At 50.2% G+C, this 14633-nt stretch overlaps 2 protein-coding genes across 3 annotated transcripts in view; one reads left to right on the top strand and one right to left on the bottom strand.

Moving 5' to 3' along the window:
• SLIT1 (slit guidance ligand 1) overlaps nt 1-10286 on the top strand; it is a 154571-nt gene extending 144285 nt beyond the window's left edge. Inside the window, exons 22-29 of one of the 2 annotated variants that reach the window (XM_081267069.1) lie at nt 405-542; nt 2611-2848; nt 4434-4564; nt 4929-5083; nt 6085-6373; nt 6685-6896; nt 7609-7805; nt 9083-10286. In XM_081267069.1, the coding sequence (XP_081123195.1) occupies nt 405-542; nt 2611-2848; nt 4434-4564; nt 4929-5083; nt 6085-6373; nt 6685-6896; nt 7609-7805; nt 9083-9217 (1495 nt within the window). In that variant the 3' untranslated portion in view covers nt 9218-10286. Of the gene's footprint in view, nt 1-404; nt 543-2610; nt 2849-4433; nt 4565-4928; nt 5084-6084; nt 6374-6684; nt 6897-7608 lie in introns of both variants that reach the window. The other variant, XM_081267070.1, reaches the window with a different exon arrangement.
• LCOR (ligand dependent nuclear receptor corepressor) overlaps nt 1-14633 on the bottom strand; it is a 180466-nt gene that overhangs the window by 33211 nt on the left and 132622 nt on the right. The window lies entirely within an intron of this gene.

The raw sequence follows: 14633 nt of genomic DNA, 5'->3' as shown, positions 1-14633 counted from the left end.
CAGAGTTGGAGAGTCTGGTGAAGAGGGGTGGCTGAGCCATGTGATGCAGGACCACGTGCCCGGGGTTGTGAGAGAGCATGGAGGGAGCAGCCGAGCAGCAGGGCAGGTTGGAAGAGAGTTGGCCTTGCATGTGGAGACAGGTTCTCTGGGACAAAAGTCTCATTTCCTCCTGCTGCTGGGCAGCCACCCTCTCAATCCAGGTCCCCCCACCCCCACATAAACTCTCTTCTCACGCTGGAAAACACTGTCAGGATGGGCTGGGTCCCCGTTATATCCAGGGCTCTTTTTGGCCTCCTGGTGGTCTCCACAGGGACTTGAGGTCCTCTGTCACATGAACACGCAGTATGGGCCCTGGCCACCTGGGCTCTGGGCTGTGTGGCTGACACCCCCACCCCCACCCCCAGGTGTGAGTGTGCACCAGGTTACGCGGGTGACAACTGCAGTGAGAATCAGGACGACTGCAGGGATCATCGCTGCCAGAATGGGGCTCAGTGCGTGGACGAGGTCAACAGCTATGCCTGCCTCTGTGCCGAGGGCTACAGGTGAGCCACCGGGATGCACCTGAGCTGCTGCTCTAGCTGTCTGTCTGGGCTGGCTGGGTCAGAGTCTGGTAGTCGAATCCTGGATTTTTAACCATGGTTCTGCCAATCCTAGCTGTGCAGCCTGGGAAAGTCATGTATGGCTCAGAACCTAGGCAGAGGGTCCCTAACCTGTTAGTGGGGGATGGGAGGCAGGTACAGATTACTGGGAAGTGTTCATGACTTACTCTTCGGGCTGAACTGTGGAAGTCATGTCCTACCATAAAGGTCATCTACCTTCTCCTGGGGGCTCCCCTGGGAAGCTGGAGGGGCTGCCTTCTGGCCACCCACCTCCCACACTCTGCTGTGTCTTCTTTTATACCCTCATGGTGCTGGTGATGGAATCCAGGGCCTCACTGATGCTGAACATGCCTCCACCACTAGATACACCCCAGTTCCTTGTGTTGTTTTTTAAAAATACCTTTATCAACATATAATTCATATACCATACGATTTGAAGTGTAAAATTCAATGGTCTTTCATATATCCTCAGAATTGTGCATCTATCACAATAATCGATTTAGAACATTTTCCTTATTCCAGAAGGAAACCCCATACCCATCCTCTGTCACTTCCAGCCCACCCTCCAGCATTTTCTAATCTACTAATAAGTGTGTTTGTGAACATATTCTGGACATTCCATTTAATGGAATCATACAATGCACTGTCTTTTGTGTCTGCTTCTTTCACTTAGTATAATATTTTCAAAGTTCGTTCATGCTGCACACAAGTCAATCAGGAACTTGATAGGGATCATATTGGTCAATTTCAGGAACAATGCTATTTTAACAGCAGTAAGTCTTCTGATTTATGAACATGGGATATCTTTCTATCTATTTAGACCTTCTTTAATTTCTTTCAATAATTGCTTTGTAATTATCAAAGAAAGTTTTGCACTTATTCTTAAAACTTGTTCCCAAGTATTTTATTCTGTTCGATGGTATGGTAAGTGGAATTGTTTAATTTAATTTTTCCTTTGATTTTTGTGCATCAACTGTATCCTGCAATCTTGCGAATTCTTTAATTAGTTCTGAGTGCATTTTAGTGGATTCTTTAGGATTTTCTTATATAGGATCATGTCATGTGAAAGTAGAGATAGTTTTCTTTTTTTCCAAAATCTAGATGCATTTTATTTCATTCTCTTGTCTAACTGCTCTGGATAGAATCCCTAGTACAATATAGCATAGAAGCTGTGAGAGCAGATGTCCTTGTCTTGGGGGATAATCCTTCAGTCTTTCATTATTAAATATGTTATGTGGTTTTTGTGGGTGCCCTTCATTAAATTAACTTCCTAATTTGTTGAGTTAAAACAACCTTGGATTCCTGGGGTATATCCCAAATGATCATGGTATATAATGCTTTTTATGCTGGATTTGATGTTTGTGTGTGTGTGTGTGTGTGTGTGTGTGTGTGTGTGTGTGTGTTTTCCAGGGTTGGGTAAGCCAGAGCCTTACACATGCTAGGCAAGTGCTCCATCATTCAACTACCTACCAGTCCTCAATATTTTGTTAAGGATTTTTGTGCCCATATTTATAAGAGATATCAGTCTGTGATTTTTGTTGTGAGGTCTTTGGCTTTGGTATCAGAGTTAGTTTTTTTTTCTTTTCTTAATTTTTCTGAAGAGTCTGTGAAGAATTTATATTAATTCTTCTTTAAATGTTTTGTGGGATTCACCAATGAAACCACCTAGGCCTGGGAAGTTTTGTAATTATTCAGTTTCTTTACTCCCATCGTTACTGACACCAGCAGTGAGTGCTTCTTAATCATTATTATACACATGAACCACCTGAGATCTTGTTAACAAGCAGATTCAGTAGGCTTTCCCTTTCTGACAGGTAACATCCATGCTGCTGAACCAGGGGCCAGCCAACCACACTTGTTCTCAGTACCCTCCCACGGGGGGAAAAGGTGTTCACTAAGAACATCTTCAGTCACTTTAAGGCTCTGTTTCCCCAGGATGTTTAGTGAATTCCTCTCCAGGACTCTTCTTCCTTTGGTTGGGCCTTCTCTGACCTGTGTCCTTTCCCCTCAGCGGACAGCTCTGTGAGATCCCCCCACACCCACCTGCCCCCAGGAACCCCTGTGAGGGGACTGAGTGCCAGAATGGGGCCAACTGTGTGGACCAGGGCAGCCGGCCTGTGTGCCAGTGCCTCCCAGGCTTCGGTGGCCCTGAGTGTGAGAAGTTGCTCAGTGTCAACTTTGTGGATCGGGACACTTATCTGCAGTTCACTGACCTGCAGAACTGGCCACGGGCTAATATCACACTACAGGTGGGTACCCAAGGCGCCTCTTCCCAAGAGGGAGTCAGGGAACAGGGGACCATGGCCTCAGGTCAGAGCATCAGACTGTACCTCTGCCTAGGGGACCTAGAAGGGACACGTGTCAGTCAAAACTCCTCCTGGCCATTGGGGACTCAGCTTGAGCTGGTTTGGACAGTTGGGAAGGTAACTAAGCCACACATCAGGCAAGGTGGAGGCAGTCCCCGGGGAGGCTGGATTCAGAAAACCAAGCTCGACAGGATCCTTCCCCACCGTCTTCTATCTCAACTACTCCTTGGCTTCTGCCTCCTGTGCTGCACACAGGCTGGTTTCATGTGGCCAGAAGGTGGCCAGAGCTCTGGGCTTGGTCCCTGAGTCGCCCTTTTTATATCTTCTATTTTGTCTTAGAATGTGATCATGTTACAGATAAAAAGAAAGCAAGTCCCACTTCCACAACACAGAAATGTGCACATTTTGTATATCCATATTCTGCTAAATATTTCTTGGAGAGGGAGAGTGGATTGTATTGCATATTACCCCAAAGAAAAGTTAAACTCCTCCTTAGTCATCTCTCTCCCCAAAATTCCATTCCTGATGGCAAATGCCACGTCTTTCTTCTCTTTGTTTTGTCCCCTTCTTTTTCTCAGAACCTTTCAGCCTCTCACACATGCTCATTTGGCTCTCCTCCCCACGTCACTTCTCCAAAATCCTGTCCACTCACATTATCCTCACAGCAGGACAAGAGCCAGCCTTAGCTGCTTAACAAGACGAAACTCACCCAAACCCTCATCCTTGGTCAAATCCTCATAGCCCCAGAAAGTCCCATTACCAGACCCAAAGGGGCTCTTCCCTGCCAGCTCTAAACAGACAACAGTCAGCAGTCTCAGGGGAGTTCTCTGATTGGCCTGGTCTCAGTCACATGCCCATCCCTGTACCAACCGCTGGATCCGAGGAGATGGGGAAGTATGATTGGTCCTGCCTGAACCATGTGCCCACCTCCAGGGATCAGGGGTTCAGGGTCTTTTTCAGAAGATAGTAGGGGAGAGACTCAAGGCAGAAGGAACAGATCATGGCCCCCAGAGCAACTGAGGGGACCTCCCTTCCAAACAAAAATCCTGCTCTTGCTTGTCTTGTTTGTCACAACAGCTCCAGTGACAGACACTATCTCCTGAGAGGCTCCTTCCAGATTTGGACAATTCTGGCTGAGACAGCCCTCCTGCCCTTGTCCCCTCTCTAGTCCTCACCCTGTGTGGCTAGCTCCCACAGAGGGGCTCCCTTCACCTGGGAAGTGGGGGTCCCAATCTGCCTCTCCCTCTCTGGGGCAGACTCCCCAAGATTCCTCTGTTCCTCTGGTACATCTTTTCTAGGTCTCAGCTGGCTTGTCTGTCCTTCTGCCTGGACCTGACCAGACTGGCAGTAGTTGGTATTTGAATTCTAGACTGCCAGCCTCTGTCAGTGCCTCCTAGAGAAGTGGCCCCTGGGGAGGTTGGCCAGGCAGGGAAGGATGCCTCTGCACACAGCCTGGCCTGTCCAGTTTCTGTGCCACCCACTGCTACTGTGAGGGGTGGAGTGGGAGAGAAAGTGCTTTGCCCATTAGGTCTCCACTGCAGAGGACAATGGGATTCTGCTGTACAATGGAGACAACGACCACATCGCCGTTGAGCTGTACCAGGGCCACGTGCGTGTCAGCTATGACCCAGGCAGCTACCCCAGTTCTGCTATCTACAGGTAGGGCTTCCTCGTGCTCCCCACCTACCCTCAGGGGCAGGGCGACTTCCAGGGCAGTACAGTTGTTGGGACCACTAGAAACTTGGGCCGCCCACCAGGTCCAACCCCAGCTCAGCGTGAGGCTCTCTGAGGTCTAAGGGGTGGCCTCTCCTTCCTCATCCCAACCCTAAACTCAGAGGAGGTTCTCCAATAGTGGGGCCTCTGCTCCTAACTTCTCAGTTTCTCCATAGGGCCCCAGAAAGGGGCCTGTAAGTCTTCTCCCTGACAGAGTTAGTCACTTTGGAAGTAGCTACTGGGCCAATGGCCAGAGGTACTCCAAAATGACACCTACTCCCTTGGGTGGGGGCACCTCATCTCCTTCCAGTGCTGAGACGATCAATGACGGGCAGTTCCACACTGTTGAGCTGGTCACCTTTGACCAGATGGTGAATCTCTCCATCGATGGTGGCAGTCCCATGACCATGGACAACTTTGGCAAACACTACACGCTCAACAGCGAGGCCCCTCTTTACGTGGGAGGTGAGGAACTGGTGCTGGGTACGCTGCAGCTGTGTTTCTCCAGGATTCTCCATTGGACCATGATGTCAGTATCCCAAGGTGGGGGCCTCTGGCTCTCTGGCCTGAGTGGCCCAGGAGACCTGATACCCAGGGCACTGCACTGTGAGGGGAAATGCCAAGAGGTGGGTGTTGTCCTAGTGAAAGGCCAAGTTGCTGCTGGATTGTCCTCCCCTGCCTGGAGCCCAGACTGCTCTTTGCCCAGTCCTGCCGACCAAGAAGGATGGGGGACAGGCCTAGGGGAGGGCCTGGGGCTTTCCCGGCTGTCTCCCTCACCATGTTCACCTTTCTTCCCATCTTTGGGCCAGAAGGGGCTCCATTCCCAGTCTTAGGCCCTTGGAGGTCAGAGCTGCTGCTAGAGGCAGTCCACACATCAGCTGTAAACACCCACTGGCCGTACAGGTGTTGCAGGCCAGGTGATCCCGTCCACCACCCACAGACATTTCTGGTTTGGTTGGAGCCAGGCTCTGGGTAGAGTGGGGGAGGGCTGCTGATTCCTGGCCCCCTGGTCCTGATGCCACCTCTGTCTCTGCTCTTCGAGCAACTTCAGGCAAGTCAATGGTCATCTGTCAGGTAGATTTTGGAACACCTGATCTCAGAGGGTAGCTGGGAAGCAATGACCATCAGAACCAAGGGGCCAGTGCCCAGGCCAAGTCCTTGGCTTTGATTGGGGTCTCTAGAGAAAAAGCTAGTGTTCTAGATGGGAGAAAGGAGCCCTGGGTAGGGCAGCCTAGAACCTCACTTGCCAACTGCCATGCCGGGCTGACAACCCAGCTGTCATCCCAGGGAAAGCAGCTTTTCCGTGCCTTCTGGGAAATGAATCTGGCCCTCTAGGTGGCAAAGGCTCAGGGTCACAGGGCCAGAAGGACAGAGACTGAGGGGACACTAGAGCTGCCCAGCAGATCTCAGAGTTGGGTGCTACGTCCGGCCTGACTCAGCCTGGCTTTGCTCCCTGCCCACCCCAGGGATGCCCGTGGACGTGAACTCAGCTGCCTTCCGCCTGTGGCAGATCCTCAATGGCACCAGCTTCCACGGTTGTATCCGAAACCTGTACATCAACAATGAGCTGCAGGACTTCACCAAGACGCAGATGAAACCAGGCGTGGTGCCGGGCTGCGAACCCTGCCGCAAGCTCTACTGCCTGCGTGGCATCTGCCAGCCCAGTGCCAGCCCGGGGCCTGTGTGCCACTGTGAGGCTGGCTGGGGGGGCCTGCACTGCGACCAGCCAGCTGAGGGCCCCTGCCATGGGCACAAGTGAGTATGGGATGGGCTGAGGGAGGCCTTGCCCCTGCCTACCTGCCCTTTCCCACATTCTACTTGTCCATGTGAGGGCCACCTCTCAAACTGTAGTTGAGAGCACGGAACCTAACACAGCTCCCCCACCCACCTCCATACTGGTTTTCCATGTTTATTAACAGGAAAAGGCTCATAAGGACAAACAGAATTGTGTTTTTTTCCCTTGGTTTAAATCTTGGCGACAGAATACAGTCCTATGAAGTCAAGGCTGGGAGGGGTGGGCCTTGGGTTGGCCTGTCCTCACGGTGACTTTTCTCTGTCTCCTCCAGGTGTGTCCATGGGGAATGTGTGCCCCTCGATGCCCTTTCCTACAGCTGCCAGTGCCAGGATGGGTACTCAGGGGCTCTGTGCAACCAGGTCGGGGCGGCTGCAGAGCCCTGTGGGGGCCTGCAGTGCCTGCATGGCCACTGCCAGGCCTCGGCCACCAAGGGGGCACACTGTGTTTGTGACCCTGGCTTTGCGGGCAAGCTGTGTGAGCAAGGTCAGGGGCCCCCCTCCTGATGTGCCCTCTGCAGGGTCCCTCCCCACAAAATGCATAGCAACTTGATGTTTCCTTCCTCCCAACCTCAGCTACCCTCCCCACTCCTCTCCACTTGAGGCTACTCCTGGCCTTTTGGTGTCCCCCACCCTCTGTGCACTGAGCTCCACCCCCCACCTCCCCTGGGCCCAGCCCACCCCTCAGCTGCCCTTTCTGGCTGAGATCTCTGGTTACAGAAGAGATCACCTAAGTAACAGCTCCTAGCCAGATCACCACATCTTAGTTCCATCCACTCTGGACCTGGGAGTGGCCGAAGTCTAAGGGTTTGGGACCCCTTCTCAAGCCCTCCCCAGCCAGCTTGACCAGGATGCTGAGTCGGAATCTAGACTGCTGAGGCTGGGCAGGGGAAGCAGGGGAAACCCAGACCTGGGGCCCCTTTGGGCCATCACCTCCCCAGCAGGGGTTTCTTTTATAATGTCATCATCCCTCCAGGCCTCTGTAAAGGGAGGCATTTCACTCTGGCCCACACTGTGGGCCCCAGGAGGAAGCTGTGCGAAGGTGCATGCTCAGAAGGTGGGAGGACGCTGGGGACAGAGGGGCGTGAGAGCATGAAGACCCCTCCAGGGATGCTGCCTGCTTCCTCCTCCTCCTCCTGGGGCAGCAGCTGGACCCTGGGTGTACCCTGAGGCTTTCTCTTGGTGTCTGTCCCATCCAGAGTCCGAATGCCGGGGGGACCCTGTGCGGGACTTTCACCGGGTCCAGAGGGGCTATGCCATCTGCCAGACCACGCGCCCACTGTCGTGGGTGGAGTGCCGGGGCACGTGCCCGGGCCAGGGCTGCTGCCAGGGCCTGCGGCTGAAGCGGAGGAAGCTCACCTTCGAGTGCAGCGATGGGACCTCTTTTGCTGAGGAGGTGGAGAAGCCCACCAAGTGCGGCTGTGCCCTCTGCGCGTAGTGGGCGCGGGCCGGCGGCGGGCGGCAGCTGGGCTGGGGGTGCGGGCCATCACCAGGACGGCGCCAGGCCCTGGGCAGCGCGGGTGGCCTCGACAGCCTTTCTAGCTTTGGCCGGGCGGAGGGGCGAGGCCGAGCTGCCGCCCTCTCCGGAAGTGCCTTGCACAAATAGGCGCTTAATAAATATTTGTTGAATGAATGTGTGCGTGAGGTCAGGCCACGAAGGGCAGAGTGGTGGCACCCCTCCATGCCTGCTACCTGGTCTGAAGAAGGGGGCTGATTCTTTCTCAAGCTGGCCTTCCCCCTGGGGCCTCTGCGAGCAACGGCCTCACTCCTGCTGCCACAGCATCTTGCTGGCAGCAGGCCGGGGCAGATCGGAAGGGCCTTCTCTTGCCACGGGAAAGGGGCTGCCCCACCTGGTTGGCACTGCTTGGGAAGGATGCTGGGGTGGAGTTGGTTCTTAAGACCAGGCCTTGAATCCTGATTTGTAGGATGACCACTGTAGCTTCTATGAGGGGGTTCCCGGGGAAGGCAGACCCCACCAAAGAGGGCAGGAAGTTCTGGCTCCAGTTGAGTAAACATCACCTGCCTCCATCACTAGCCACGCAAGGGACACTGCACCTGGGCTCTCCAGCCACCCACCCATTACAAGCTGTTGGTGAACTACTGGCAATGGGTCAGGTGTGAGGGTTTGGTGACCAGGCAGGGGTCTCCTTTGTGAAGTTCAGCTCAGGTCTCCTGGCACTGAAGGTCAGTAGGGAGCACTGGGGTCACAAAGGTCGTCATCATAGCTTTTGTCAGCTGTCATGCTGGGCAGACTTCTCTCCATCTGGACCTCAGGGTCCTCAGCTATAAAACGGGGAGGAACAAAAGGAACTGTGTAGATTCTCCTGCTGTGGTCTCAGAAGGAAACCTGAGGAGTTAGAAGTCCCATTCTCTTAATCACAGCCACAAGTATTTATGTGCCTAACCTGGGACGGGATACTGCGGGCATCCAGCCCTAATGGGCAGGCATGAACCAATCCCTGTGCACTGCAGGAGTGACCAGGATGCCTGGGAAGAGTAGAGCCCAGTGGGGCTCTGGCCATTGACCCTTGTTGGGACTGCAGCTGCCCACCCTAGTGTTAGAGCTACTGGGTGTGGGATTCTCTGACAGAGCTTATCTGGCATGCTGAATCAAGTAGGTGATTTCTGAATCTGAGAGTTAGCAAAGGGAGGAAAAGTTACTATTCTTTCCAGATGTCTCCCGAAGAGCATGTAGCCCTGAGTATGCAAGGGGGAGCCCTTAGCGCTGACTGCAGAGATCATCAGCCTCTTGCAGCCACAGAAGCCTGGCACATTCCACCACACCTGCACTCATGCCTGCAAGTATGAGCTGGGACCCTGGGGTGGGAAAGAGGGCCCTGCTCTGCTCAAATGGGTAAGTGTCCTCAAGGCAGGATCTGACCCTCACCAGGGGGCCGGGCTCTTATTGTCTTGAGGCTCTGAGCAACACTAGCCTGCATAGGGCAGAAACACGCAAGAGCAGCCAGCCTGCCCCTTCCCTGAAAAAAAAAGATGTTGGACTCACCAGCCCTGAGGAAGTTCACCTCTCTGGTGGTCCCCATGGAGCTGGAGAAGCCAGTTCCCAAGCTGAGGAACACTGACTAGCAGGAGGCCTCGTCACTCTGCACAAAGGGTCACCTACAGAAAGGTGATGCCACTCCTTCCCCAGGGCCATGGGTACGGCAGGTGAGAGGCCAGTGTGATGGTTCCCAGGCAGTACTGCATGAGCCTAAATTACCCACATCGGCCCCGCCATGCTAGTCCTTGGCTGAGTCTGAGGACTAGAATCTACTGCAAGCTGAGGGCAGCAAGGGGCCAGGAGAGCCACGTGCCTCAAGATCAACTTATCCTCCAACTGCAAGCCACTAGGGACCCTGGTCGTCATCTCCAGTGCCTGTTCACACTGATGAAGTCCTGGAAGAAGGCTACTGGGAGACCACCTGCTGAGAAATCGCCTCTGCATCTTGTCCCCCTTTGGCAAATGTCTTCAGTTCCTTTGTGGTTGCCACTGGTTGCTTCCATTATGTGCACTGAAGACACCCAGCAGGGCAAAGCCTGAGAAGCTGTTCTCTGCAGCAACACTGGTGACAGCCATGGGTCTCTGGGACTCTTAGGAAATGGAAAAGGCCGACTTTCTCCTCTTTGCCTGCTGTTAGCCTAACCATGAAAGTATCTCTTTATACAGAATACTTACAGATTCTAATATATATTTGTATTTCATTTTGTTATAGTATTTTTATATGTTAAAGTCAACTCCAATGTCTTGTTTTGATTTGCAGATGCTATGTGGTCGTGACCTTTGGTGTGGGGTTTCTGTAGTCTAATTTGGATCGACTCTAAGAGACTGGTTTAGACAGCCCATGAGGGTGCCGCACCTGCCCTTCCCCTGGAAGTACTGTTTTAGAATGCCAATATTGTCTTGTCTTTCATGTGAACATGACATTGATTCACTTATATTCTGTTTGGTTGGTCTCTTTCTCCACCGAAGTGAGCCTATTCCTGCCTGCATTCACCCTCCCAGGGCTTAAGAGCCTGAGGGCTGATGCCATGCCCAACAGTATCCCCACATGCAGGATGTCTGCCCTGGAGCCCTGTTCCTGAAGTGGCAAAGGACGTCTGTCCATCCTGAAGGAAGAAGGGTTTGGGGGCCAGCAGTTAGAACTGGCTGGGGGTATGAGCCAGAGAAGGTATAGCACACATGGTCTGGGGAAGCTGCACATCCTCACCTCTCACCAAATGCTTGCCTTTACTCTTATGTGTCTACAGAGCCACACCTACACTCAACCTGTCTCTGAGGGCTTCGGAGCATCAGGGCAACAGATTAGACAGCAGTGTGTCTTCTCAGATGTCCTGTAAGATTAACTGCCTGTCTCTAGGCAGAGTGGTTCATAGGGATCAGTGGAGAAAGGAGGCAAACATACTTCTGTGGGGATTCTGTCATCTTCTCACACCAGAAAATTGCACTTGGGAGTCTGGGTGAAGCTGGGCCCTGGCAGACAAGCTTTATAAGGTTCCTGATGACACAGGCACCTGGCTGGCCTTCTTCCCAATGACAGGACCACAGACTTATTTCCCACTGGAAACATAGGCAACGGTCACACAAGCAACACCTTACCAGCACAAGGGCCACCTTCAAAATGCCCAGTGATGGTAACTTCAGTGTCATGACAATTGGTAAACTGAAAATTTTAGGAGGAAAGAAAATGGGATCAACTAGGGTAGTAGGCTCAAGTGTCTGTACTGGCCAGGATATTACCTACAGAAGTCAAGTGAGTGACACCCTCTGAGCCTATCCTTTCTGTTGTCACTTCTGATACAGTTGTATATCAAAAGGTTTCCCTACTGTAAAGTGACAAATGGCAATTGAAACAGCTAGGGACTATGTGACCTGGAGAGCATTTTCCAATCTACTGAGCACTAGATGATGCATACCAATAAGTTAATTCTATCATATCTTCATCTTTTTTAAATGATAAGCAATTTCTAGCTTATTTGGTTCTGGGATCAAACCCAGGGCCTCAGGCATGCCAGGCAAAGTACTTTACCACTGAGTCAGATCCTCAACCTTAGAAATCTCACTTTTTTTTTTTTTTTTTGTAGGGGGTGGTGTTGGTGGTGCTGGATAATCAACCCAGGGCCTTGTGCATGTGAGGCAAGCACTCCATCAACTGAAATATATCCCCAGCCCACAAATCTCAATCTTAATGTTAAAAAAAAAAAAATCCTTAGTCTTTAAATTTAAAAATTGGGCTAAAAACCCCCCACATCTGTGGAGCAGCAGTAGCAGCCTCTGAGTTAAAGTCAAGGATGGCCTTGCAGCTTGCTGGGTATTCTCACTGGATGCTGCTCTGCATGTTGATGGCAAGTGTTAGATAAACTTGCTAAGTTGATTCTCACCATCCTGCTGGGTCCTTAACCAGACCTGCCTTAAGCAGGGGTGAAAGAATACAATGCAAATGGAAAGACTTTCTACTACATTTCACTAGCACCACAGAGAGCCTGGCAGTTGGACCTGGCTTGCCTGAGGTCAGGAGCTTGAACTCCATCACTCCTCACTCTCAGGATGAAACACTGGTAACTTTCCTACCCTGCCAAGGGAATCCTAAGGATTCACCCATTGTGTTTTCTCTTCCCTGAAGCTAGATAGGCATAGCTTACAGAATGATTCATGATTTCAAGTAGCACATAATAATGTTTCTTTAAGGGCCAACACCATGGTTGAGACAGAGTATTCCTTTGGGGTTACTTCTAGCTACTTACCACTTGGTTTCAAGTTGAATGCCTGGCTTCAGTGCACTCTGTACCCTCTCCAGTGATTACACAAACACACTTTAATATCAAAGAAGTTTAATACGCTGCAGTAAAATAAGCGCCTTAAAAAGCTCATGGAATAGGTGTCAATGTTAGAGAAATCCCTCCCACACATCCTTTAGCTCCATACCCCTTCCCTCAAAACCAAACAAGAAAATCTGAAACAACACAGGAAATCCTTCCAAGCCTGGATTTCAGTGTGGGCCCCATCACCAATAACAAGAACACAGTTTCCTACATGATATAACAGAAAGGTAAAACACAGAAGCACAAAAAGCCTACAAGATTTCAATATTTAAGAGACTTGATACATATTCAAAGTTAAAATAACTCCCACTTTTATACCTATACATATTGTTTTAAAGCAACTTAATATATTTTAAAATTTCCATATATACACTCTCAAAGGTTCTTCAGGTGAGGTATGTAAACATTGTCTAATGAAAAATTTTCAATGTTTCAAACCAACAAATTCACAGCATACATTGAATTTTCATCCATTAAAGACACAGTATCTTCCTACACTCACTAACATAGTGGAAATCCAGGCCCAAGGGACGCACGCTTATCTTCCAGGTTACCATTTGCAGAATTTCTTATTTCACTGCTTTTGGAAGGACTACCTTCACACAGGCTGGGAGCACACACCTGGTACCAAGAAGGGGCTGGGCCCTCCAGAGGCCCTGACCTTGGGCATCTGGAACACTGGCTAAGACTCACAAGACACCAAAAAGGAGCACATCTGAACAACTACAAGATTGACCTCGGTAATGACATCACTGGGAGGAACCAGAAAGACCTTTAAAGGAACGGTAGAGATTCATTTTAGAGCTCCCTGAATCCACAGCCGGATCAGCAGCCCCTGCCCTCACGCGTTCTGAAGGGTCATGGCCTAAAAATAAAAATCCACACGGCACCTGAGCTTCAGTTAAATTGTATGGGCTTCCTATGACCCCTTGGCCCTGCAAAGGCATTGATTTAGCCTCAATTAGGACCCTGGGCTGTGCTTTTAATACAGGTTAGGGTTGAATTTCTTAATATCATAATGCATATTGGAAAATAATGCCATTGAGTTCACAAAGACGACCAATGCTCACAGGCACTGGCCATTGACCTTGGAGGAGCTCAATTTTGAAAACTACTTGTTCCCTGAGGGTAAACAGCAGGCTTCTATTGAGATTAAGTGAGGCTAATAAGGGGATTTTTATTACAAAGTATTAAAGACTTGGGGAGCCTTAGGCCAGAATTCTATTTTACCTCCACATAATCTACAATACCCTCCCCCACCCCCACCACCAAAAGTAGTCACCTTCCCAAAGATACAATATAGGTCAATTTCTTTCCTCTTTGCTTGCTTTCGAGCTCAGCAATGGAAAGGTTTATCCCAATGCACCCACTTCAATCTAAAAAAACACTAGTGAAAAATTCCAAACACCATCATAAATACAAAAGAGAAGACATATTCCAAAAGCCTAAAAAACTACATTACTTCTATTAAAGGTTACTTGGGTGTGGGGTATTTCTTTTTCACAAAGTCTAGGACGGTCACAAGGAGAGGCCGCTTTAACAGCTTTAGCAACCTGTTGAGCTGGACACGCTGAGAGAATTGGAGGAGTGACTGCCTCTTTCCACTGACCTAAGTTAGGGCTAGGCCCAGACACAAGGGCTGGAGATGTTTCAAGCCCTGGCAGAGGAGGATGGTAGGAAATAGGCTAGTTTCTTAAAGGTGGGTTGGAAACATTTAGTTATCCACTTACATTTCTCATGTGAAAAGTTCTTACATTCACTTTATAGCCAAATGAGCTTTGTTTGCCTCAACTACTTTCTGGAAACTTTATCAATTCATGGAAAATTGCTAACTTCTGGATTTACATGCTCACTTTTGATGTGTCTGGTGCTGGCAGATTTCTCATCCATTGCTGGAGTTTTGTGACATGAGGGAGCGTGCAGACAAACAGAAGCAAAAATTCAAGTACAGCAACCTCTCCGGCAAAGGCAAGAGGGCATTGCAAGAGCTGTTCTACCCCTACCTGATCCTCTAAGACAAGGGCCAATGAGGACCCTAGAACACATGTCATTACCTAGGGTCTTATTGCTTAAGGGCAACACATCAGAAAGAACACCTGGAAATCTGCTCTGCAGATTGGGTATTGACCACTGACCAATTTATCATACATTTGTATATATATATAACAGAATCACATGAGAAGAGGGGACGGTTAAAGCTTGGATTCGATGTTACATTACAGACCAAATGCCCCAAACAGCTCTCAACCTGCTGGCTTTTGTTCTTTCTCCATGTGTGAACTGTGTTATGAAAGGGAGTCCAATGCTCAAAATATATTCTACAATACTACAATGCAAACCAATATCACTCAGAACATGAACCTGTATACAGCACATGTAATAAATATTTTTAGAAAACTATTTACAA

The sequence above is a fragment of the Spermophilus citellus genome (assembly GCF_964194105.1).
Source record: "Spermophilus citellus genome assembly, chromosome: 15".
NCBI classification, from domain to species: Eukaryota; Metazoa; Chordata; class Mammalia; order Rodentia; family Sciuridae; genus Spermophilus; species Spermophilus citellus.
The sequence above is the reverse complement of the archived record's forward strand: the minus strand, read 5'-3'. Positions and strand labels throughout refer to the sequence as shown.